The sequence below is a fragment of the Somniosus microcephalus genome, chromosome 23, assembly GCF_052327205.1.
Source record: "Somniosus microcephalus isolate GS21.2 chromosome 23, FLI_Smic_1.0, whole genome shotgun sequence".
NCBI lineage: Eukaryota > Metazoa > Chordata > Chondrichthyes > Squaliformes > Somniosidae > Somniosus > Somniosus microcephalus.
The window spans coordinates 3,792,254-3,817,683 of record NC_141009.1 but is presented as its reverse complement, the minus strand read 5'-3'; the positions used below and the strand labels follow the sequence as shown (position 1 = coordinate 3,817,683).

Sequence of the window (25,430 nt, the reverse complement as noted above, 5' to 3'; positions counted from 1 at the left end):
TGCGAGGTTATCCACTTTGGTGACAAAAACAGGAAGACATTATCTAAACGGCAATAGATTGGGAAAGGGGGAAGTGCAATGAGACCTGGGTGTCCTTGTGCACCAGTCGCTGAAGGTAAGCATGCAGGTGGTAAATAGTATGTTGGCCTTCATAGCGAGAAGATTTGAGTACAGGAGCAAGGATGTCTTGCTGCAGTTGTACAGGGCCTTGGTGAGACCACACCTTGAGAATTGTGTGCAGTTTTGGTCGCCTTATCTGAGGAAGGATGTTCTTGCCATGGTGGGAGTGCAGCAAAGATTCACCAGGCTGATACCTGGGATGGCAGGAATGACTTATGAAGAGAGATTGGGTCGATTAGACTTATATTCGCTAGAGTTTAGAAGAATGAGAGGGGATCTCATTGAAACTTATAAAATTCTAACAGGACTAGACACAGGAAGGATGTTCCCGATGGTCAGGGAGTCCAGAACCAGGGCTCACAGTCTAAGGATAAGGAGTAAGCCATTTAGGACCGAGATGAGGAGGAATTTCTTCACCCAGAGAGTGGTGAACCTGTGGAATTTTCTACCACAGGAGGCAGTTGAGGCCAATTCATTAAATATATTCAAGGAGTTAGATATATTTCTTAAGGCTAAAGGGATCAAGGGATATGGTGAGAAGGCAGGGACAGGGCACTGAGTTTGGACGATCAGCCATGATCTCATTAAATGGCGGAGCAGGCTCGAGGGGCCGAATGGCCTACTCCTACTCCTATGTTTCTATGAGAGGGTGATGAGCAGCCTCCTTGAACCGCTGCAGTCCATGGGGTGAAGGTGTCCCACAGCGGTTAGGGAGTTCCAGGATTTTGACCCAGCGACGATGAAGGATCGGCGATATATCTTCAAGTCAGGATGCTGTGGAACTTGGGAGGTGGTGGTGGTCCCATGCATCTGCTGCCCTGGTCCTTCTAGGTGGCGGGTTTGGGAGGTGCTGCCGAAAAGCCTTGGCGAGTTGCTGCAGTGCGCCCGTTAATTGAGCACAGACCAGGAACCCAGGACCTTCCGGCCAGTCCCACCCCGTCAACTGAAAAACAAATCGTACGAAAACCAACAGTGTGGGGGGGAGGGGGGAAAGTCACAGCTTTTATTTCAACAACTAACAAATTAAACAGATTTTCTGAATGAAACGTAGGTTCCTGGTTTCTTGCAGCAACAGTGGTTCACAGGGCGGGAGCTCAGCCCACAAGACAGAGCTCGGCTCGTCGCTCCACTGAACCTGTATTATACGTGTGAAAATAACAGAGCGGTGTAAACATTTCCCCCAGCTGACTGCAGTTACTCCTCCCCATCAGGCACATTGACTAATACTGACAGTGACTGCACTGAGTGTCTTGAGAACAAGAGTCCATCTTTATTGCTGTACTTTATAAATAATTCCTTGCCCTCCCTCCTCTCCTGCGGTTGACTTTGGCCACAGATGTCCAATTCCACGGGAGCAATGAAGAACAATGAGCAGCGGCCGGCTATTTGTCTGCAGAGGCCGTCGTGGCCGAGCCTGGACCGCCCCCCCCCATAAATATGTTCCACAAACACTTTCCCGCAGGAGTCACTGGACGGTGATCAGCAGCAGGAAGACCAGCCCCGGAGCGGAGCACAGGGCAAATGCGGAGTACAGACACTTTTAAAGTTTTATTTTAAAACAGAAACACATTTTTACAGGGGCCGGCAGTGAATCGCCTTCTCTTGCTGCTGCGCTGCAGGCCAGGCTACTAAAGACTAGCAGAATACCGAAACTCAGGTTAAGGGAAAGATTGAGAGAGAAACAGTACGACCACTGTTAAAAACAAATGTCTCGGGAGCCTTGAGCAGAGAACTGTCCTTTGGGAGTCGGGATGTGCGCGGCCCCAGTGAGAGATTCATTTTAAAACACGAATATTCAGCGGCAGCGCGGGCGATAACGTTAATACCAATTCCATCGTTAACATGATCAGAATCACTCGGCAAACTTCACTTACAAATGTAGCAGCCCATTCATGGTCGAGCTGACCCCTGCACGTTTAAACACACTTCCTCTTTCTTGGTGGTGGTCAGTGAAATTCAGCATTGCCGCTCTCTGGAAGGGGTTGTCTCTGGCTGGGATAAGGGTTCCACATGCGATCGGCGTCTGCTACATCAGCCGGGGGGGGAAGAGACATTCTTCACGCACGAACCCGGAGAGTGACGGCAGTGTATTCTACGGGAGATGGGTGGGGCAGGGGGCTTCAGTCAAGCCCAATCCGGTGCACGTGTACACGCGCGCTGCCACGGACCACTGGACAGTGACTGCGAATCCTGGTCGATTTTCCCCTCCGTAGCCCTTGGTCCAGGGGTACTGCCACCTTCTAAAGCCCCGCCTGCTGCTCGGTGCCGATCATTTATCTCGACACAGACCAGGGAATTGGATCCCGAGCCCTCTCTGCCTGGCCTGCTCTGTACACTAACTACAAGGGCAGCCTGCATTGCCCATTTTCAATCCTATCGCGAGAGGGGGGCTGGGCTTGGTAACCCAGCCTTTGTGAATGTAGGACACCCCCCCCCCCCCCCCCACTGCCCGGAGGGAGGGGGCTAAGAGCTTTGGTTAGCAGCGAGTATGGGAACTGTACTCTCAGGAGGGAGCACCCCTGTGTCAACTTACAAATCGCAACGCCCAATCCTCAGCCATTAGCTTGCTCACAAGAGGCAGACCCAGGGCGGGAGGGAGGCTTTAAACAACAGGGGGGACCCTCACCTCACGTTGACCAGCTTAGTGTTCTTTTAGTTGAAGAGCTGTTGTTCCAACCCTACTGGAGAACTTATCCATTATACTGAAATGTAACCTGCAGTCATTAAATAAGACATTTGACAGCCACAGATTGTGACCCTGGAGGGCGGGAGAATATTCCAACTGCTTCCCTTAGTCGTGCTCGGGATGTGAATATGCAAAGGGAGTTCCCCTCCACACAGCAACAGGAGCCTGAACTGGGACTTTATTTTAACTATTTTTTTATAAAAAGGGAGGGCCTCGATTCTTTAGTACTCAGCCAGTGTTAAAAGTGGGAACGTTAAATACTTTTTTGTTGGGACATTTTAAATTCATTCACAAACCCCAAAAATAAGGCTGCGTTTTGTGAAGTTACCAATAGGAGCAGGTGCAGCAATACATGCCCTGAATATGCGAATGCTTTGAAATCTGGGTAAAATTACACAAACTACAAAACAGTGGGTTTTTGGGAAAGGGGGAAGAGAGGAGATGGGAGAGAAGGAGGGGGGAAGGGAAAGAGGTGGGGGGGAAGGGAGGGAGGGGGGGGAAGCGGGTGAAAGGGGAGAGGAGGGCTGCGGTTTTTGGAGGCGCCGCGCCGATCACCACTCTTTCTTCTTCTCATCCATCGAGACACCGCCAGGGCCCAGAGCCACCACGAGCAGGAGCCCCCCGATCACAGACATGCTCTGGAAGAAGTCGTATTTGAGGAAGTCGTGCATGGGCTTGTAGGTGGGGACAGTCCAGAAGGCGTTGAAGTAGAGGTTCAGGCTGAACAGCCAGATGACGAGGGTCAGGGCGGCCAGCTTGGTTTTGAAGCCGATCGCCACCAGGACAATCAAAGCCGTCCCCACCACGTTCTGGATAATCTGCGTGGAGACAATCCGATTTGGGATAAATATACAAACGTAATATAGACTCTGTCATTAACCCCCTCCCCCAGTGACGTGCCGAGTCTTGCTGGGATTTGAGTTTCAGACACCTGCTCACCCAAGTGGACCAGTCTTTGAGAGTCTAGCGCCAAGGGCTGGTCAGCATCGAATGTCCAGCACAGAAACAGGCCATTCGGCCTCACTGCTCCGTGTCGGTGTTTGTGCTCCACACCAGCCTCCTCCCACCCCGCTCCTCACCCCATCAGCATATCACAGAAACATAGAAGATCGGAGCAGGAGTAGGCCATTCGGCCCCTCGAGCCTGCTCCATTCAATGCGATCATGGCTGATCATCCAAATTCAGTACCCTGTCCCTGCCTTCTCCCCATATCCCTTGATCCCTTTAGCCTTAAGAAATATATCTAACTCCTTCTTGAATATATTTAATGAAATGGCCTCAACTGCCTTCTGTGGTAGAGAATTCCACAGGTTCACTACTCTCTGGGTGAAGAAATTCCTCCTCATCTCTGTCCTAAATGGCTTACCCCTTATCCTTAGACTGTGACCCCTGGTTCTGGACTCCCCCGCCATCGGGAACATCCTTCCTGCATCTAGTCTGTCCAGTCCTGTTAGAATTTTATAAGTTTCAATGAGATCCCCTCTCATTCTTCTAAACTCCAGCGAGTATAAGCCCAATCGACCCAATCTCTCCTCATACGTCATATCCTTCTATTCCTTTCTCCCTCGTGTGTTTTATCGATCTCCCCCTGAAATGTATCGCTACTGTTCGCCTCAACCACTCCCTGTGGTAGCGAGTTCCACATTCTCACCACTCTCTGGGTAAAGAAACTGTTTCCAGTGGCAGGAGGGTCAGTAACCAGAGGACACAGATTGAAGATAATCGGCAAAAGAACCAGAGGGGAGATGAGGAGAATGTTTTTCCGCAGCGAGTTGTTGTGATCTGGAACGCGCTGCCTGAAAGGGCGGTGGGAGCAGATTCAATAATAACTTTCAAAAGGAAACTGGATAAATACTTAGGACTGTGGGGAAAGAGCAGGGGGGAGTGGGACTAATTGGAGAGCTCTTTCAAAGAGCCGGCACAGGCCCGATGGGCTGAATGGCCTCTTTTCTGTGCCCCTAGTTCTGGTCTCCCCCACAAGTGGAAACATCATCTCTACATCTACCCTATCAAACCCCTTGAGGTCACGCATTCTTTCCAGCACGGAGATCAGGAGGGAGAAACCGGGGTGATTCCAACCCGCCTCCCCCTCTAGCCCAGGGACGCTGAGGCTATCTGCGTGGCCCCCTCCGCACATCCCTCCACCACCCCAGCTTTGACAACATTTGACACCGAGCCATGGTCAAAGAGGGAGGTTTAGAAGAGTGGCTTAAAGGAGGAGAGGGGTATAGGGAGGGAATTCCAGAGCGCCCATCCCTATTTCTAAATGACATGGCTCTGCAGCGGAAACAGAGTAAGATGCAGCCTAGAACGCCTAGCCATGCTTACTTAGATATTGTGCGTATCCCAGCATGCTTCTCCAACAGGCCAGGAAGTCCTTCGTTAGATCTGGCAGCTATCAAAGCCCTTGATTCTCATCCTTGTTTTCAAATCCCTCCATGGCCTCGCCCCTCCCTATCTCTGTAACCTCCTCCAGCCTTACAACCCCCCGAGATCTCTGCGCTCCTCCAATTCTGGCCTCTTGCGCATCCCCCGATTTTAATCTCCACCATTGCCGGCCGTGCCTTCAGCTGCCTGGACCCTAAGCTCTGGAATTCCCTCCCTAAACCTCTCCGCCTCTCCCTCCTCCTTTAAGACGCTCCTTAAAACCGACCTCTTTGACCCAGCTTTTGATTACCTGCCCTAATATCTCCTTCTGTGGCTCGGTGTCAAATTTTGTTTGATAATCGCTCCTGTGAAGCGCCTTGGGACATTTTACTACGTTAAAGGCGTTATATAAATACAAGTTGTTGTTGCTTGATTAGATCTTGCATCTATCAATTTCCCACAACAGCCAGACTGAAAGGAGAAGTAACAAGATGAGGCAAGGTATAAAACAGCACTAGAAGTTCCAAATGTGGAGGCAGAGAAGGGAGAGAGTCCAGAGATCCACGCTGTTCCCGGATAACATGGTTTCTGTTGTTTTAATCACTAACTTGAAGTTACTGTACCGTTCTTGAGAACAAGGATTGTGCTTTGTGAGTGAGTCCGCTTGTTAACGCTGTGTTTTTTTAAATTTGCCATTAATAAAATATACTCGCAACGCACCACACTGTCTCCAGACTTACCGAGAAGAAGCTGGGGTTAAAGTGCAGCAACGTCATGAACATCAGGATGAGCAGCACGCGGCCCCCCAGCTGCATGTACTGTTTCGGGGAGCTCTCGCTGATGGTCGGAACGCCGGCAAACATGCTTTTACCTTCTGACCGCGACTCCGCAAGCAATAGCAGCAAACCGCCCCCCAGGGCGAGGTTCCTAACCAGAGCAGAGAGGGGGACAGAGCATCAACACACAGCCCCGGCACATTATAAACAAGGCTCCCATGTAGCCGCGCGGTTTTCTGAAGCTCCCGCGCAGGCTGCTTGCCGGTTTCTCAATGGAAAAAACGTGCATGCGCGGAGGTTTGAATGGGCCGCTCAGCTCCTTAAAGGGACCGCGCACCCAAAATAAGATTAGAGGGAACACTGATTATAAAGTACCAATGTCTGTAGTGTGTTTTTGTTTTGTTGCTTCTCTCGACGCCCTGAAAGCGGCGACTCATTTTTCCCAGGGGTTTATTCATTCTCGGGATGTGGGCGTCGCTGGCACGGCTGGCATTTATTGCCCATCCCGAGTTGCCCTGGGAAGGTGGTGGTGAGCCGCCTTCTTCCTGAACCGCAGGTCGTGGGTTTGATACAAACTGAGCGACCATTTCAGAGGGCGGTTTAGAGTCAACCACCGGGTAAGGACGGCAGGTTTCCTTCCCTAGAGGACATCAGTGAACCCCGGAACACTCCCCCTGAACCCCACCACCTTGCTACCTTCCTCCCACCTTCGAACTCCACCACACCCATCCTGTCCCATCCCGCCACTCCTGCTGACAGCCTCACCCGTCCTTGTAAAATGTCTGGTAACACTTCACTATCAAATGCGCCAGCTTACCTCCGCTTGTTTTAACGCACAGCCGTTTGCGCTCCACGTTTACTACCCCCCCCCAACTCATTACAGTGTCCTCGAATGTGGGGGAGACACTAGACTGCGCGGCAGAGCTCAGGGCAAGATACGCACCTCATCAGGAACTTCAGATCCCATAAAATACTGTAGGCGACAGTCTGGAACCAAAGAAACAGCAGTTAGTGTCCACCAGCCCGTGCTGCACAGCCACACACCGAGTACGGAGGGACAGCGTACCACACGCCCAGCATGGAGGGACAGCGTACCACACGCCGAGTACGGAGGGACAGCGTACCACATGCCGAGTACGGAGGGACAGTGTACCACACGCCGAGTACGGAGGGACAGTGTACCACACGCCCAGTACGGAGGGACAGTGTACCACACGCCCAGTACGGAGGGACAGTGTACCACACGCCCAGCATGGAGGGACAGCGTACCACACGCCGAGTACGGAGGGACAGCGTACCACACGCCGAGTACGGAGGGACAGCGTACCCACACACCCAGCATGGAGGGACAGTGTACCACACGCCGAGTACGGAGGGACAGCGTACCACACGCCGAGTACGGAGGGACAGCGTACCACACGCCCAGTACGGAGGGACAGCGTACCACACGCCGAGTACGGAGGGACAGCGTACCACACGCCCAGTACGGAGGGACAGCGTACCACACGCCCAGCATGGAGGGACAGCGTACCACACGCCGAGTACGGAGGGACAGCGTACCACACGCCCAGTACGGAGGGACAGTGTACCACACACCCAGTACGGAGGGACAGCGTACCACACGCCCAGTACGGAGGGACAGCGTACCACACGCCGAGTACGGAGGGACAGCGTACCCACACGCCCAGTACGGAGGGACAGTGTACCACACGCCCAGTACGGAGGGACAGTGTACCACACGCCCAGTACGGAGGGACAGCGTACCACACGCCGAGTACGGAGGGACAGCGTACCACACGCCCAGTACGGAGGGACAGTGTACCACACGCCCAGTACGGAGGGACAGCGTACCACACGCCCAGTACGGAGGGACAGCGTACCACACGCCGAGTACGGAGGGACAGTGTACCACACGCCCAGTACGGAGGGACAGTGTACCACACGCCCAGTACGGAGGGACAGCGTACCACACGCCCAGCATGGAGGGACAGCGTACCACATGCCGAGTACGGAGGGACAGCGTACCACACGCCCAGCATGGAGGGACAGCGTACCACATGCCGAGTACGGAGGGACACTGTACCACACGCCCAGTACGGAGGGACAGTGTACCACACACCGAGTACGGAGGGACAGTGTACCACACGCCCAGTACGGAGGGACAGTGTACCACACGCCCAGTACGGAGGGACAGCGTACCACACGCCGAGTACGGAGGGACAGTGTACCACACACCCAGTACGGAGGGACAGCGTACCACACGCCGAGTACGGAGGGACAGTGTACCACACGCCGAGTACGGAGGGACAGCGTACCACACACCCAGTACGGAGGGACAGCGTACCACACGCCGAGTACGGAGGGACAGTGTACCACACGCCGAGTACGGAGGGACAGCGTACCACACGCCGAGTACGGAGGGACAGCGTACCACACGCCGAGTACGGAGGGACAGCGTACCACACGCCCAGTACGGAGGGACAGCGTACCACACGCCCAGTACGGAGGGACAGCGTATCACACGCCGAGTACGGAGGGACAGCGTACCACACGCCCAGTACGGAGGGACAGCGTACCACACGCCGAGTACGGAGGGACAGCGTACCCACACGCCCAGTACGGAGGGACAGTGTACCACACGCCGAGTACGGAGGGACAGCGTACCACACGCCGAGTACGGAGGGACAGTGTACCACACACCCAGTACGGAGGGACAGCGTACCACACGCCGAGTACGGAGGGACAGCGTACCACACGCCGAGTACGGAGGGACAGCGTACCACACGCCGAGTACGGAGGGACAGTGTACCACACGCCGAGTACGGAGGGACAGCGTACCACACGCCCAGTACAGAGGGACAGTGTACCACACGCCGAGCACGGAGGGACAGTGTACCACACGCCGAGTACGGAGGGACAGTGTACCACACGCCCAGTACGGAGGGACAGCGTACCACACGCCCAGTACGGTGGGACACTGTACCACACGCCCAGTACGGAGGGACAGCGTACCACACGCCCAGTACGGAGGGACAGCGTACCACACGCCGAGTACGGAGGGACAGCGTACCCACACACCCAGTACGGTGGGACACTGTACCACACGCCGAGTACGGAGGGACAGTGTACCACACGCCGAGTACGGAGGGACAGTGTACCACACGCCAAGTACGGAGGGACACTGTACCACACACCCAGTACCGAGGGACAGTGTACCACATGCCGAGCACGGAGGGACAGTGTACCACACGCCAAGTACGGAGGGACAGTGTACCACACGCCAAGTACGGAGGGACAGTGTACCACACGCCAAGTACGGAGGGACACTGTACCACACGCCGAGTACGGAGGGACACTGTACCACACACCCAGTACCGAGGGACAGTGTACCACATGCCGAGCACGGAGGGACAGTGTACCACACGCCAAGTACGGAGGGACAGTGTACCACACACCCAGTACCGAGGGACAGTGTACCACACGCCCAGTACGGAGGGACAGTGTACCACATGCCGAGTACGGAGGGACAGCGTACCACACGCCCAGTACGGAGGGACAGTGTACCACACGCCGAGTACGGAGGGACAGCGTACCACACGCCCAGTACGGAGGGACACTGTACCACACACCCAGTACCGAGGGACAGTGTACCACATGCCGAGTACGGAGGGACAGCGTACCACACGCCCAGTACGGAGGGACAGTGTACCACACGCCGAGTACGGAGGGACAGTGTACCACACGCCAAGTACGGAGGGACAGTGTACCACATGCCGAGTACGGTGGGACACTGTACCACACGCCGAGTACGGAGGGACAGTGTACCACACGCCAAGTACGGAGGGACAGTGTACCACATGCCGAGTACGGTGGGACACTGTACCACACGCCGAGTACGGAGGGACAGTGTACCACACGCCAAGTACGGAGGGACAGTGTACCACATGCCGAGTACGGAGGGACACTGTACCACACACCGAGTACGGAGGGACAGCGTACCACACGCCGAGTACGGAGGGACAGTGTACCACACGCCAAGTACGGAGGGACAGTGTACCACACGCCGAGTACGGAGGGACAGCGTACCACACGCCGAGTACGGAGGGACAGCGTACCACACGCCGAGTACGGAGGGACAGCGTACCACACGCCCAGTACAGAGGGACAGTGTACCACACGCCGAGCACGGAGGGACAGCGTACCACACGCCGAGTACGGAGGGACAGCGTACCCACACGCCCAGTACGGAGGGACAGTGTACCACACGCCCAGTACGTAGGGACAGCGTACCACACGCCGAGTACGGAGGGACAGCGTACCACACGCCGAGTACGGAGGGACAGCGTACCACACGCCGAGTACGGAGGGACAGTGTACCACACGCCCAGTACGGAGGGACAGTGTACCACACGCCGAGCACGGAGGGACAGTGTACCACACGCCCAGTACGGAGGGACAGTGTACCACACGCCGAGCACGGAGGGACAGTGTACCACACGCCCAGTACAGAGGGACAGTGTACCACACGCCGAGCACGGAGGGACAGTGTACCACACGCCCAGTACGGAGGGACAGCGTACCACACGCCCAGTACGGTGGGACAGCGTACCACACGCCGAGTACGGAGGGACAGCGTACCACACGCCCAGTACAGAGGGACAGTGTACCACACGCCGAGCACGGAGGGACAGTGTACCACACGCCCAGTACGGAGGGACAGCGTACCACACGCCCAGTACGGTGGGACAGCGTACCACACGCCCAGTACGGAGGGACAGCGTACCACACGCCGAGTACGGAGGGACAGCGTACCCACACGCCCAGTACGGTGGGACACTGTACCACACGCCCAGTACGGAGGGACAGCGTACCACACGCCCAGTACGGTGGGACACTGTACCACACGCCCAGTACGGAGGGACACTGTACCACACGCCGAGTACGGAGGGACAGCGTACCCACACACCCAGTACGGTGGGACACTGTACCACACGCCGAGTACGGAGGGACAGTGTACCACACGCCGAGTACGGAGGGACAGTGTACCACACGCCGAGTACGGAGGGACAGTGTACCACACGCCAAGTACGGAGGGACACTGTACCACACACCCAGTACCGAGGGACAGTGTACCACATGCCGAGCACGGAGGGACAGTGTACCACACGCCAAGTACGGAGGGACAGTGTACCACACGCCAAGTACGGAGGGACAGTGTACCACACGCCAAGTACGGAGGGACACTGTACCACACGCCGAGTACGGAGGGACACTGTACCACACACCCAGTACCGAGGGACAGTGTACCACATGCCGAGCACGGAGGGACAGTGTACCACACGCCAAGTACGGAGGGACAGTGTACCACACACCCAGTACCGAGGGACAGTGTACCACATGCCGAGTACGGAGGGACAGCGTACCACACGCCCAGTACGGAGGGACAGTGTACCACACGCCGAGTACGGAGGGACAGCGTACCACACGCCCAGTACGGAGGGACACTGTACCACACACCCAGTACCGAGGGACAGTGTACCACATGCCGAGTACGGAGGGACAGCGTACCACACGCCCAGTACGGAGGGACAGTGTACCACACGCCGAGTACGGAGGGACAGTGTACCACACGCCAAGTACGGAGGGACAGTGTACCACATGCCGAGTACGGTGGGACACTGTACCACACGCCGAGTACGGAGGGACAGTGTACCACACGCCAAGTACGGAGGGACAGTGTACCACATGCCGAGTACGGTGGGACACTGTACCACACGCCGAGTACGGAGGGACAGTGTACCACACGCCAAGTACGGAGGGACAGTGTACCACACGCCAAGTACGGAGGGACAGTGTACCACACGCCAAGTACCGAGGGACAGTGTACCACATGCCGAGCACGGAGGGACAGTGTACCACACGCCAAGTACGGAGGGACAGCGTACCACACGCCCAGTACGGAGGGACAGCGTACCACACGCCCAGTACGGAGGGACAGCGTACCCACACGCCCAGTACGGAGGGACAGTGTACCACACGCCGAGCACGGAGGGACAGTGTACCACACGCCGAGTACGGAGGGACAGCGTACCCACACACCCAGTACGGTGGGACACTGTACCACACGCCGAGTACGGAGGGACAGTGTACCACACGCCGAGTACGGAGGGACAGTGTACCACACGCCAAGTACGGAGGGACACTGTACCACACACCCAGTACCGAGGGACAGTGTACCACATGCCGAGCACGGAGGGACAGTGTACCACACGCCAAGTACGGAGGGACACTGTACCACACACCCAGTACCGAGGGACAGTGTACCACACGCCGAGTACGGAGGGACACTGTACCACATGCCGAGTACGGAGGGACAGTGTACCACATGCCGAGTACGGAGGGACAGTGTACCACACACCGAGCACGGAGGGACAGTGTACAACCCACTCAGAAGGGAGCCTTCCCCCACTGGGTGGAGTGCGGGGGGGGGAGAGGGGGGAACAGAGGGATAGCAAAGATTCCGAAGACTCCCTCCCAACTCAATGGGAAGTTTGCAAAGTCCACAAGGTTTAAGTGGGTCCTGGAGCAAAGGCGAGTAAATGAGGTGAGATAAAGATCAGCCATGAACTAACCGGCTCGAGGGGCTGAACTCCTGTTCAGAGTGCCCAATCTCTATGCTGTCAGGGTGTTGGGGGGTGGGGCGCTGAGCAGAAGTCAAGCCCCCTCCCCTCCCCCATCGAATAGGATGATTCCCCCCCACACACACAAACACAGATAGTTCTGTCACTTGTTCCATGGTAGATGCCTCAAAGCAGTAACTCTGACTCTAATGTGAAACAGTGCAATGCAGGCGGGGACAGGGCATCGGGACGGGGGGAGGGAGAGAGTCTGCATCGGTAAAAGGCGAATGAAACTCAAGAGGAACGACGGAGGAATATAAGCCACACCCCTGTTCAAGTAACAGCAATAAATGGTACAGACCATAAGCCCAAACCAGAGGGTTTCCCACCAGTTCAGGCATGTTATTCAACTGTGGGGGCATCAGAACCAAAAAGACAAGACAGACTTGCATTTCTAGTGCGCCTTTCACAACCCCATGACCTCCCAAAGCGGTTCACAGCCACTTTGCGCACAACAAGCTCCCACAAACAGCAATGTGATAATGACCAGATAATGTTTTTAGTGATGTTGGTTGAGGGATGAATATTGGCCCCAGGACACCGGGGAGAACTCCCCTGCTCCTCTTCGAAATACTGTAGAGGCCCCGGGATATTTTACGTCCACCTAAGAGAGCAGGCTGGGCCTCGGTTTAATGTCTCATCCGAAAGACGGCACCCCCAACAGTGCGGCGCTCCCTCAGTACTGCCCCTCCGACAGTGCGGCACTCCCTCAGTACTTCCCCTCCGACAGTGCGGTGCTCCCTCAGTACTGCCCCTCCAACAGTGCAGCACTCCCTCAGTACTGCCCCTCCGACTGTGCAGCACTCCCTCAGTACCACCCCTCCAACAATGCAGCGCTCCCTCAGTACTGCCCCTCCGACAGTGCAGTACTCCCTCAGTACTGCCCCTCCAACAGTGCAGCACTCCCTCAGTACCTCCCCTCCGACAGTGCAGCACTCCCTCAGTACCTCCCCTCCGACAGTGCGGCGCTCCCTCAGTACTGCCCCTCCGACAGTGCGGCACTCCCTCAGTACTGCCCCTTCGACAGTGCAGCACTCCCTCAGTACCACCCCTCCGACAGTGCAGCACACCCTCAGTACTGCCCCTCCCACAGTGCAGCCCACCCTCAGTACTGCCTCTCCGACAATACAGCGCTCCCTCAGTACTGCCCCTCCAACAGTGCAAAGCTCCCTCAGCACTGCCCCTCCGACAGTGCAGCACCTTCTCAGTACTGCCCCTCCGACAGTGCAGTGCTCCCTCAGTACCTCCCCTCCGACAGTGCAGCACTCCCTCAGTACTGCCCCTCCGGCAGTGCAACGCTCCCTCAGCACTGCCCCTCCAACAGTGCAGCACCTTCTCAGTACTGTGCTCCCTCAGTACCTCCCCTCCGACAGTGCGGCCCTCCCTCAGTACTGCCCCTCCGACAGTGCGGCGCTCCCTCAGTACTGCCCCTCCGACAGTGCAGCGCTCCCTCAGTACTGCCCCTCCGACAGTGCAACGCTCCCTCAGCACTGCCCCTCCAACAGTGCAGCACCTTCTCAGTACTGTGCTCCCTCAGTACCTCCCCTCCGACAGTGCGGCCCTCCCTCAGTACTGCCCCTCCGACAGTGCGGCGCTCCCTCAGTACTGCCCCTCCGACAGTGCAGCGCTCCCTCAGTACTGCCCCTCCGACAGTGCAACGCTCCCTCAGCACTGCCCCTCCAACAGTGCAGCACCTTCTCAGTACTGTGCTCCCTCAGTACTGCCCCTCCGACAGTGCAGCACTCCCTCAGTACTGCCCCTCCGACAGTGCGGCGCTCCCTCAGTACTGCCCCTCCGACAGTGCGGCGCTCCCTCAGTACTGCCCCTCCGACAGTGCGGCGCTCCCTCAGTACTGCCCCTCCGACAGTGCGGCGCTCCCTCAGTACTGCCCCTCCGACAGTGCGGCGCTCCCTCAGTACTGCCCCTCCGACAGTGCGGCGCTCCCTCAGTACTGCCCCTCCGACAGTGCGGCGCTCCCTCAGTACTGCCCCTCCGACAGTGCGGCCCTCCCTCAGCATTGCACTGGGAGTGTCAGCCTGGATTTTTGTACTCAAGTGTCTGGAGTGGGACTCGAACTCACAACCTTCGGACTGAGGCGTGTGCGTGACCCACTGAGCCACAACTGACAGTCCAATCCTGCGCCCTCACGCTCTTTCCAGCAGGAATCACTGGGATGCGATAAGGAGTGGGATTCGGGGCTGATATTTCCCCTACTGGCCCAGGGACACACCGAGGTCAGCCTCTAACGACAGACAGACAGACCGGGGATCACCCTGGACTCTTCACCACTGCACCATCGGGCGGAGGAGTACTTAAACACATTTTATACCAGGCAGTTTATTGCTCCCTGGACACAGGAGATTCTACAGCCCTCTGTGATTCAAGTTAATAATTGTTAAAGCCCGCGAAAACATCCAACCCCCGCCCACCTCATCGCTCACCTGTAACGCTATGATTCCAAACAATCCAAAGCAGGCGTATTGTACAAAATTTCTACTCAATATCAGGAGACACCCCCCTGCGGAAAAGGAAATAGAAAAATAAATAGGTCACGATCCAAGGCGGTACGGTAAAGATGAAAAGTAGAATGACCGCCTCTCACCTAATTGCCCCAAGAGATTAATCAGCACGAAACAGGTAGCCAGGAAATAGCCACAGTTCCAGGTGGCCTCGATGTAATCCCGCTGCTCGTTCCACTGAAACCACATGCGGATACCGTCCTCTAGGAAGGTGCTGATCAGACACAGGCGGGCGAGGTGAGGCAGGTAGTGTTTGGTCATCCGCAGAAACTGGGAATAAAAAACGGAATCAGAGCAAAGAAAACACACAGAGCTTTAACTCAGGAGCACAGCTCAGCCACTGCACCAGCGCTGGCACCACACACTGCAACGCCAATAATCTTAATTCAGTCCATCATACTGACCCCACCGCCACTGACCGACCTGTACCCACCAGTACTGTACCTCAGTGTTATAGTGACAGACCTGTACCCACCAGTACTGTACCCCAGTGTTAGTGACAGACCTGTACCCACCAGTACTGTACCCGTGTTATACAGTGACAGACCTGTACCCACCAGTACTGTACCCGTTATACAGTGACAGACCTGTACCCACCAGTACTGTACCCCAGTGTTAGTGACAGACCTGTACCCACCAGTACTGTACCCCAGTGTTATACAGTGACAGACCTGTACCCACCAGTACTGTACCCCAGTGTTAGTGACAGACCTGTACCCACCAGTACTGTACCCGTGTTATACAGTGACAGACCTGCACCCACCAGTACTGTACCCCAGTGTTATAGTGACAGACCTGTACCCACCAGTACTGTACCCGTGTTAGTGACAGACCTGTACCCACCAGTACTGTACCCCAGTGTTATAGTGACAGACCTGTACCCACCAGTACTGTACCCCAGTGTTATAGTGACAGACCTGTACCCACCAGTACTGTACCCGTGTTATAGTGACAGACCTGTACCCACCAGTACTGTACCCCAGTGTTAGTGACAGACCTGTACCCACCAGTACTGTACCCCAGTGTTATAGTGACAGACCTGTACCCACCAGTACTGTACCCGTGTTATACAGTGACAGACCTGTACCCACCAGTACTGTACCCGTGTTATAGTGACAGACCTGTACCCACCAGTACTGTACCCCAGTGTTAGTGACAGACCTGTACCCACCAGTACTGTACCCAGTGTTATACAGTGACAGACCTGTACCCACCAGTACTGTACCCGTGTTATAGTGACAGACCTGTACCCACCAGTACTGTACCCGTGTTATACAGTGACAGACCTGTACCCACCAGTATTGTACACCAGTAACAGTGTGTCACTGGATCACGTGATCTCAATACTCATTGGCACAGCGTGCTTGTGAACTTTAACCTTTTGTGCGTATGTTGGTAAAATGGAGAAGGGAAGTATTGCTTCCACTTCATCAACTCCGACTCTCAGTGTCGACACAAAGCCACTTGAGAGGCCGGAGCGAAGCAACAGGTTTACAGCATTCCCTTACTTCCTTTCTGGCTGCAGCACTTTCAAGGGCGTCTGCGAAAAAGCAGGCGTGTAAAACAGAGAGTCAGTGGGTGACATGCAGAGCGCCCCAGCCCCCGTGCCCCCAGCCCCCGTCCACAAGCCCCCAGCCCCAAACACATGCAAACCGATTGTGGGTCCACAGCCCCAGGCAGCCGCACGGCTCGTGCAATCAGAGCTATAAACACAGACACCAGCCTCCACGCTCAGCGGCGAGCAGCACTGAACAGCACAGAGTGTCTCGCTGAGCGGCCCGTTCTGGGTCTGAACCGCACAGGCCCCCGGGGAGAGGGGGGGGGGGGGGCTACGTTCAATCCGCCGTCTGTGCAGACTGGTCTCAGCAAGGCAGCGATGGTTGGAAAATGTCCCCCCGCTGGACGGTGCCCGGGTGTGGGCACTGGGTGAAGGTGGGACGCGGCTCTGTTGCACCGAGGTTGAAGAGCTTGCAGACACTCGCCGCCTCCGCGCCCACCTGGCAGCAGGGGGTGAGCCACACGAGGTCAAGTGGGAGTAGCAGGCGATTCAAGCTGAGCCGCAACGACACCCGTGGAGAAATGTGCCAGGCTGTGGGGAAAGAGCCGGGGGGAGTGGGACTGATCGGAGAGCTCTTTCCACGAGCCAGCACAGGCCCGATGGGCCAAATGGCCTCCTCCTGTGCTGTGTGATTCTACAAGGCATGGGTACAGGCCAGCAAAAAGCAACCAGGATGGATGGCAGGAATTCTCGACGTGAAGAGTGATTAATATCAGACATGGTGTCTGTCGGGACACAGGAGTGAAGGAGGTGGAATCATACAAGAGGCAGGAGATGCTGTTACGGGGGCGGGCGGGGGTTTCCGGGGAAGATGAGCGGATCTCCTCACCTGTATGTGTCAGTCAGGGTCCTCCCACCAGGAGGGAAGGAATGAAGAGAGTGGAATCGTTACCAACCCAGAGAATTCCAGCCATGGCAGCTTCTTACTCAGGCAACCCGCGTATGAACAGGCGACTTTGGACCTCTGGTCCCCAAAGCTCTCCACCACTGGGGGTTTCCTCACCTCGTGTCTGGGTCTGTTGTAGACTCAGTGATAGAGATTGATCGCTGTGATTGGTCAACAGCTCCATTATCGTTGGATCGTGGGACTGCCAGGATGGGAGAAGGTGAACTCGATGGGCCCTGGTCTGTTTTCTGTCTAGCGATTCCTACAAATTAACAGTTTACTGAAAACTGGTCTCCTTATTTAAGGATATACTTGCATTGGAGGCAGTTCAGAGACGATTCACTAGGTTAATTCCAGAGATGAGGGGGTTGACTTATGAGGAAAGGTTGAGCAGGCTGGGCTGATACTCATTGGAATTTAGAAGAATGAGAGGTGATCTTATTGAAACATATAAGATACTGAGGGGGTTCGACAAGGTAGATGCAGAGAGGATGTTTCCCCTCGTGGGGAAATCTAAAACTCGGGGGCACAGTTTTAGAATAAAGGGTCGCCCTTTTAGAACTGAGATGAGGAGGAATTTCTTCTCTGAGGGTTGTAACTCTGTGGAATTCTCTGCCCCGGAGAGCCGTGGAGGCTGGGTCATTAAATACATTTAAGGTGGAGATAGACAGATGTTTGCAAGATAAGGGAGTGAAGGGTTATGGGGAGCAGGCAGGGAAGTGGCTTTGAGCCCAAGATCAGCCATGATCTTATTGAATGGCGGAGCAGGCTCGAGGGGCCGAGTGACCTATTCCTGTTCCTATTTCTTATGTTATCAGGAAACACTCCTTCACACAAAAGGCAGTGGAAATCTGGAACTCTCTGTCGCCCAGAAAGCTGTTGAGGCTGGGGGTCAGTTGAAACTTTCAAGACTGAGATTGATAGGTTTTTGTTAGGTAAAGGTATTAAGGAGTATGGAGCAAAAGCAGGTAAATGGAGCCAAGATACAGATCAGCTGTGATCTAATTGAATGCAATAAGGAGGCTCGAGGGGCTGAATGGCCTCCTCCCGTTCCTAGGAATCTCAACAAGCTGCAGATCACAGCATTAAACGTCGGTACGACCCTGCCCTTAACACTCCATCGCCACCAGACACCCAGCACTCGACACACCCGGTCCTCGGAACAGTGCAAAAAGACCCAGGGAACAAGGCAGGAAAATTGCTCTGATCCAACCCAACCTATGGGACGCAGATTTCAAAAATAAACACAAGAGTGGAAGTGCTTTGTGTGAGTAACAGCTGTTCTCCAGGGGGACAGGTCTTGCACAGCTCTGGTCTGCTCCCCAGTTGCTCAATGCTCTGGTGGAAAAGCCCCACACTGATTGAATCAAAGCCCCAGCCCATCGCATGCTACTAACACACTCCTCCAGCAAGCTCTCGCAGTTTAGTCAGTTCTCGGACAAAGCGTGCGGTTAGCGCCACACGGTGAGAATCAGAACTCACAGAGGAAAACTGACGGGACAGACAACAGAGCAGAGAAAAGAAACACAAGGTTAGAACCAGATACCAACAAAGTTCATTTATCAGCAGGATCTTTCCACTTGTCCACTTGTGGGGGAGACCAGGACTAGGGGCCATCAGTATAAGATAGTCTCTAATAAATCAAATCGGGAATTCAGGAGAAACTTCGTTCCCCAGAGAGCGGTGAGAATGTGGAACTCGCTACCACAGGGAGTGGTTGAGGCGAATCGCAGAGATCGAATCATAGAAATTTACAGCACTGAAGGAGGCCATTCGGCCCATCGTGTCTGTGCCGGCCGAGAAAGAGCTCTCCAGCCTAATCCCACTGTCCAGCTCTTGGTCCGTAGCTCTGCAGGTTACGGCACTTCAAGCACATATCCAAGTACTTTTTAAATGTGATGAGGGTTTCTGCCTCTCCCACCCTTTCAGGCAGTGAGTTCCAGACCCCCACCACCCTCTGGGTGAACAAAGTTCTCCTCAACTCCCCTCTGAACCTTCTAATTATTTTAAACAGATGCATTTAAGGGGAAGCTGGATAAACACATGAGGGAGAAAGGAATAGAAGGATATGCTGATAGGGTGAGAGGAAGAGGGTGGGAGGAGGCTCGTGTGGAGCAGAAACACCGGCACGGAGCAGTGGGCCGAATGGCCTGTTTCTGGGCCGTACATTCTGTGTACTCACTATAATAAAAGGAGTTCGCTCAGAGATTTATACAGATCGGGCGCGCTTGTTAACCTTGCAGTAGGGTGGTGCAGACGTCGGCAGCTCTGTAATTATAGACAAGGAAGTCCATGATCGCTTGCTTCGAGCTACAGACCACGTCAAACCGCTGGCCCCAGCGACCTCGGCGGGGTGAAAATCAGACCGAGTTTGACTGACTGCGATTAGTGACCACTGCTGGACAAGGTGCGCGTGGGGGCGGGAGGAGTGTACTCCTCAGTGACGGCTCACACAGTCAAAGTGCCTGTCTGATCTCACACAATGAAGAATGGCCCTGTGCAGGAGGAGAGCGCAGAGGATCGGGCTCCAGCCAGGGAGGGAGGGAGGGAGGCAAGAGGGCTTCAGAAACAGGAGAGTAAATCACTCCGGGTCAGGCAGCTTTTAAACACCAGTTACAGGGCGGCGCTGGCAGAAGCCCAGCCCAGCTGCAAGAGGAAACAGCCCCGCAAATATAAAATGTTTCATCCCAATAAAAAAAAATAAACGTGAGCAAAATAATACGATTGTATCGGGTACCGCAGGATTCCAGAATTCATACCCCTGCCAAAACTGGCCAGCATTAAACCACAAATTGAAGTGAGACAGGAACAGAACATTAAAGCACCAAGTAACAGAGTGTGAAGCATCTGATGGCGGCATGGATCGTCACACTGGGTGTCGGGAGGTCGGATCTGCAACAGTACAGTCAGTCTGCTCAACACAACAGCCTTTAACGGAGTAACACGTCCCGCGGCGCTTCACAGGAACATTAACAAAATCTGACACCGAGCCACAGGAGATATTAGGACAGGTGACCAAAAGCTTGGTCAAAGACGTAGGTTTTAAGGAGCGTCTTAAAGGAGGAGAGAGAGGCGGAGAGCAACGTTCCCTGTAATTTTTTGGGGGGTTCGCGCGACCCATTCAAAATACCGTCCATGAGCATTTTTTCTTTTGAAAAGCCAGCTGTGCGGGACCTTCAGAGCGCTGTGCGGCCACGCAGCTTAAAGCGAACGCTGGTGGAGAGGCGGAGAGGTTTAGGGAGGGAATTCCAGAGCTCGGGGCCCAGGCAGCTGCAGGCACGGCCGCCAATGGTGGAGATTAAAACCGGGGATGCTCAAGAGGCCAGAATTGGAGGAGCGCAGAGATCGCGGAGAGTTGCTGGGCTGGAGGAGGTTCCAGAGATAGGGCGGGGCGAGGCCATGGAGGGATTTGATTACAAAGATGACACCAGGAGCCAATCTAGACATTACAACAGTGACTATACTGCAAAAGGTACTTCACTGGCTGTGAAGTGCTTTGGGACGTCCCGAGGTGGTGGGAGGAGCTGGAGAAACGCGAGTTCTTTCTTTTCTTGTGAACAAGTTTTCAAATATTTACCCCAGTGCAGATTTCAACAGAAAACTTATTTCGAATCACACATATGCCACTTAGTTGTGTGTGGATTCGTGTCCTTGAGTTCAGACTGTACAGTGCTACAGACACAGCGAGCAGATACAGAGATCGCTCTGTGCTGGCTGGAAACCCCTGCACAATCAGCAATTTAAGATTAAATACAAAACAGCTCAAAATGTTTTCCCCGGAGGTTCTGGTCGTACAATCCGCTTCCAGTCAATGCTGGGAATCCAGTTCACGGCTCCTCGCACTCCAGGACTGAAAAACGGAGTTTCCCTTCCTCCCACTTGAGCCGTTAATGAGATTTTGAAGCGGTTCGCAGAGTTTGGAACCCAGCGCCCGGCCGTCAAGCGGCTCACTCCACCTCGCTTGTCCCAGCGACGGACTTAGAACCAGCTCTCCGCATATCTACACGTCTGCCGCCAAGACAAAGGGAGCTGGGTCTTGCAGTGTAAACGCCGAAGGCTGGACTAAACCAGCGGCAAAAAGAGAAGCCGGCAAAGTCAATGTGACGTGCAGCAGCAGCACTGCAAGTGGGCATGAGAAAAGACTCGCATCTCTCCAGCGGCTTTCACCACCTCAGGACGTCCCAAAGCGCTTCACAGCCAATGAGGTATTTTTTTGAAGTGTGGTCGCTGTTGTACTATAGGAAACGCAGCATCCAATTTGCGCACAGCAAGCTCCCACAAACAGCAGCGTGATAGTGACCGGATCATCTGTTTTTTTTTGTGATGCTGGTTGCGCCTCCTGTGCTCGCATGGGAATTCGGAAGGGACCGCTCCCTCCACGACACCCTGGTCCACTCTTCAATCGCCCCCAACACCCCCTCCCCTTCCCCCTCCAAGCGCAGGAGGTGCAACACCTGCCCTTTTACCTCCTCCCATCCCACCGTCCAGGGCCCCGAACGCTCCTTCCAGGTGAAACAACGATTTATTTGCACACCTTTCAATTTAGTATCCTGTACTCCCACTCTGACCTCGGCACTGCCCGATGAAGCGCAACGGAAGCTCGAGGAACGGCAGCTCATCTCTCGATCAGACACCTGGACGCACTCACTTCAACAATTTCACATCAGAACCACTGCTACCATTTTTTTGGACAGCAACGGTTGCTGATGATTCTGCCATTCCCATTCACACCTCCTCTACACTGATCTTTTGTTTCTTTACTTGTCCCTTTTTGCCTCGCACCCTCACCCTTTTGTCATTTAATCTCTCCGGCCTTTCACCCGATCACAGACCTTCCCCCTTTTGTTCTTTCCTCCCCTCTCGCTGCCTCTGCACTTGCTTAAAATCTACTACAGGAAACTCTCTCTTAACCGGCAAAATTCAGGAGTCGGTTCAGGTAAGTTTTACTATATATTAGTGGCCGTGTAACCGGGGTTCCTGGATCTGTGGCCGTGTAACCGGGACTCCTGGATCTGTGGCCGTGTAACCGGGACTCCCACACAAGTGCCGTGTAACCGGGGTTCCTAGGTCTGTGGCCGTGTAACCGGGGTTCCTGGATCTGTGGCCGTGTAACCGGGGTTCCTGGATCTGTGGCCGTGTAACCGGGGTTCCTGCACCTGTGGCCGTGTACGGGGCTCTCGTACCTTGGTTAGTATACCTCTCTGTAATCCGGACTTTTTGATCAACCGGCACCACGCTGGTCCCGGATAAAAAAGAGTTTCCTGTATATCTCTAACTTTTCCAGTTGTGACGAAGGGCCATCGACCTGAAACGTTAACTCTGTTTCTCTCTCCACAGATGCTGCCTGACCTCCTGAGTATTTCCAGCATTTTCTGTTTCTGTCAGATTTCCAGCATCCGCAGTGTTTTGTTTTTGTATTAAGACTAAGTGTCCTGGGGTTCGGGTTATTACCAGCTATTATTAGGCAGTTATAGGACTGCAGGTCTGGGGAGGGCAATAAGCATTTAGCAGACCATCCATGGACACATGTACAGAACCCTACTCCCCAGACGATTACTTTTTTTTCACGTTAGCAAAGCAGAAAACAAACTGTCCGCTTTATTAGAGTGTTACAAAATAAACCCAAACAAAGTTTTATAACTTTCTAGACAATCTAGAAGGTCTTAAAATTGGGCTACAGTTCTACGACACCACAGCCTCCTGGCTTAAATGTGATGGGGAGCCACACTGCCATTGTTTTCTCAAGTTACTCTACACTACGAAATTGCAGGATCTGACGAGGAAACACGGCCATTTCTTCCTAAAATAACCGGCAGTACTTAAAACGCCGTAACTGGCAAATGGAAAGTGGTCACTGTTTTTTGCCCAATACAAGCGATTGCCTGTTTTAAACACGGACGTTTAACTGGTGGGAACTGTAGTCGAGTGATCCAATGATAATCCCAGCGATCAATCTCTATCAGTGAGTCTACAACAGACCCAGACATGAGGTGAGGAAAACCCCCAGTGGGGGAGAGCTTTGGGAACCAGAGGTCCAGAGTACCCCATTCCTCCCGAGCTCGCTGCACTCACCACACCTCATGTCTCATTACTCAGATACTGTGTCCAAAAATGTTATTTTCTGAAAGAAATCTATCTAATGGGGTCATTGTGACCATTCGGGCTGCTCAGTACTTATCCAGCAGCAGTGAGGGGTCATTAACCCAACAGCACTGACCACCAAACTCGCAGATGCCGTACTGGTGATACAATGTGACAAAAGCAGCTCCTGACCTCAAGTTTACTTCTTGTGGGTCGTCCAGTCACGTCAGGGCAGAATGTGGCAGTAGATCCAGTGAAAAATTCCCCATAAATGTTTTAACCCACTCCAGAGACCCGAGCCCATAATACAGGCTGATACGCCCAGTGCAGTACTAAGGGAGTGCGGCACTGTCGGAGGGGCAGTACTGAGGGAGCGCCGCACTGTCGGAGGGGCAGTACTGAGGGAGCGCCGCACTGTCGGAGGGGCACTGTCGGAGGGGCAGTACTGAGGGAGCGCCGCACTGTCGGACGGGCAGCACTGAGGGAGCGCCGCACTGTCGGAGGGGCAGCACTGAGGGTGCGCCGCACTGTCGGAGGGGCAGCACTGAGGGAGCGCCGCACTGTCGGAGGGGCAGCACTGAGGGAGCGCCGCACTGTCGGAGGGGCAGCACTGAGGGAGCGCCGCACGGTCGGAGGGGCAGCACTGAGGGAGCGCCGCACGGTCGGAGGGGCGGCACTGAGGGAGCGCCGCACTGTCGGAGGGGCGGCACTGAGGGAGCGCCGCACTGTCGGAGGGGCGGCACTGAGGGAGCGCCGCACGGTCGGAGGGGCGGTACTGAGGGAGCGCCACACTGTCAGAGGGGCAGTACTGAGGGAGCGCTGCACTGTCGGAGGGGCAGTACTGAGGGAGCGCTGCACTGTCGGAGGGGCAGTACTGACTGAGTGCTGCACTGTCAGAGGTGCCGTCCTTACCCGGTCTGGGCCTACATGTGACTCCAGTTGCTTGGCTCACATTTGCCTGCATTGCAACAGTTACTGCACAAAGTAATAAATTGGGTCTGAAGCAACATTCCCTGGAAACTGCGCCCCAATCTGTGAGGGGACCACACAGGCCGCCTCCTGGAAGATATACATTTAAATAAACAGTCCCCGCACCCATGGCGATACTTAGGGGGAGCATTGGTTGAGAGGTTATGGAGTTACTTTAAAGCGCTGTTGTACGGGCGAGATACAAACTGGCGCCACAGCGCCGCTACAGGCCGGAGGGTGGAATTACAGCGTGACATGTTTACATAGATTTCCACTATAGTACATGTAGATTTTTAATAGAAGATATTGATTCTATACAAATCAAAGTTATCTCGGGACCAATAAAAAGCAGCAGCCTGGTCACAAACTCCCTCCTCCCCAAGCACTTCCAATTTGAATACAATATAAAAACTGCTGTTAATAAACTCTGGAGCTTTCCTTTCACAAATTGAAAAAGGACAATCAGATTAATTTAAGGGAACTTTGTTGGCGGCGTCAGTGAGATTATAATCTCATTATATTCACAGCGGAAAGAAGCGAGGCGGCGGGGGGAGTGGGGCCGGGGGCCTGTGGGGGGGCCGGGCCGGGCCCCCCCGAGTGAAGCGAGCCCCGGGTGGCGGTCCGGGGTGGAGTGGGCCCGGGGTGAGGTGAGGGCCAGGGCCAGGGCCGGGGCCGCGGTACCTGGTCGGCGATGTCCTCCGCCGCGCCCATCATGTCTCTCTGCCCCATGGCGCCGCTCTCGCTCCCGCCGCCGCTCCGACTCCCGCCGGAAGTGACGCTCGGGGGCG

At 54.9% G+C, this 25,430-nt stretch overlaps 1 protein-coding gene across 1 annotated transcript; it reads right to left on the bottom strand.

Moving 5' to 3' along the window:
- Positions 1-1,095: 1,095 nt before the first annotated feature.
- On the bottom strand, positions 1,096-25,430 carry LOC147101564 (surfeit locus protein 4). Its single transcript, XM_085965226.1, has 6 exons — positions 25,324-25,430; positions 15,232-15,418; positions 15,071-15,147; positions 6,893-6,936; positions 5,914-6,100; positions 1,096-3,624 (listed from the first exon to the last, which is right to left on the bottom strand). Exons 1-6 carry the CDS (start codon positions 25,369-25,371, stop codon positions 3,358-3,360), a joined length of 810 nt encoding a protein of 269 aa, XP_085821352.1. The 5' UTR covers positions 25,372-25,430; the 3' UTR covers positions 1,096-3,357.

What these genes read in the sequence shown, in the direction of transcription:
- LOC147101564 (XM_085965226.1), bottom strand. Translation starts at nt 25,371, where the DNA reads ATGGGGCAGAGAGACATGATGGGCGCGGCGGAGGACATCGCCGACCAG. An exon ending in CGGAGGACATCGCCGACCAG is followed by an intron (nt 15,419 to 25,323) that starts GTACCGCGGCCC and finishes TTTTATTCCCAG; the next exon opens with TTTCTGCGGATGACCAAACA. An exon ending in TTAACCCCAGCTTCTTCTCG is followed by an intron (nt 3,625 to 5,913) that starts GTAAGTCTGGAG and finishes GTCTCCACGCAG; the next exon opens with ATTATCCAGAACGTGGTGGG.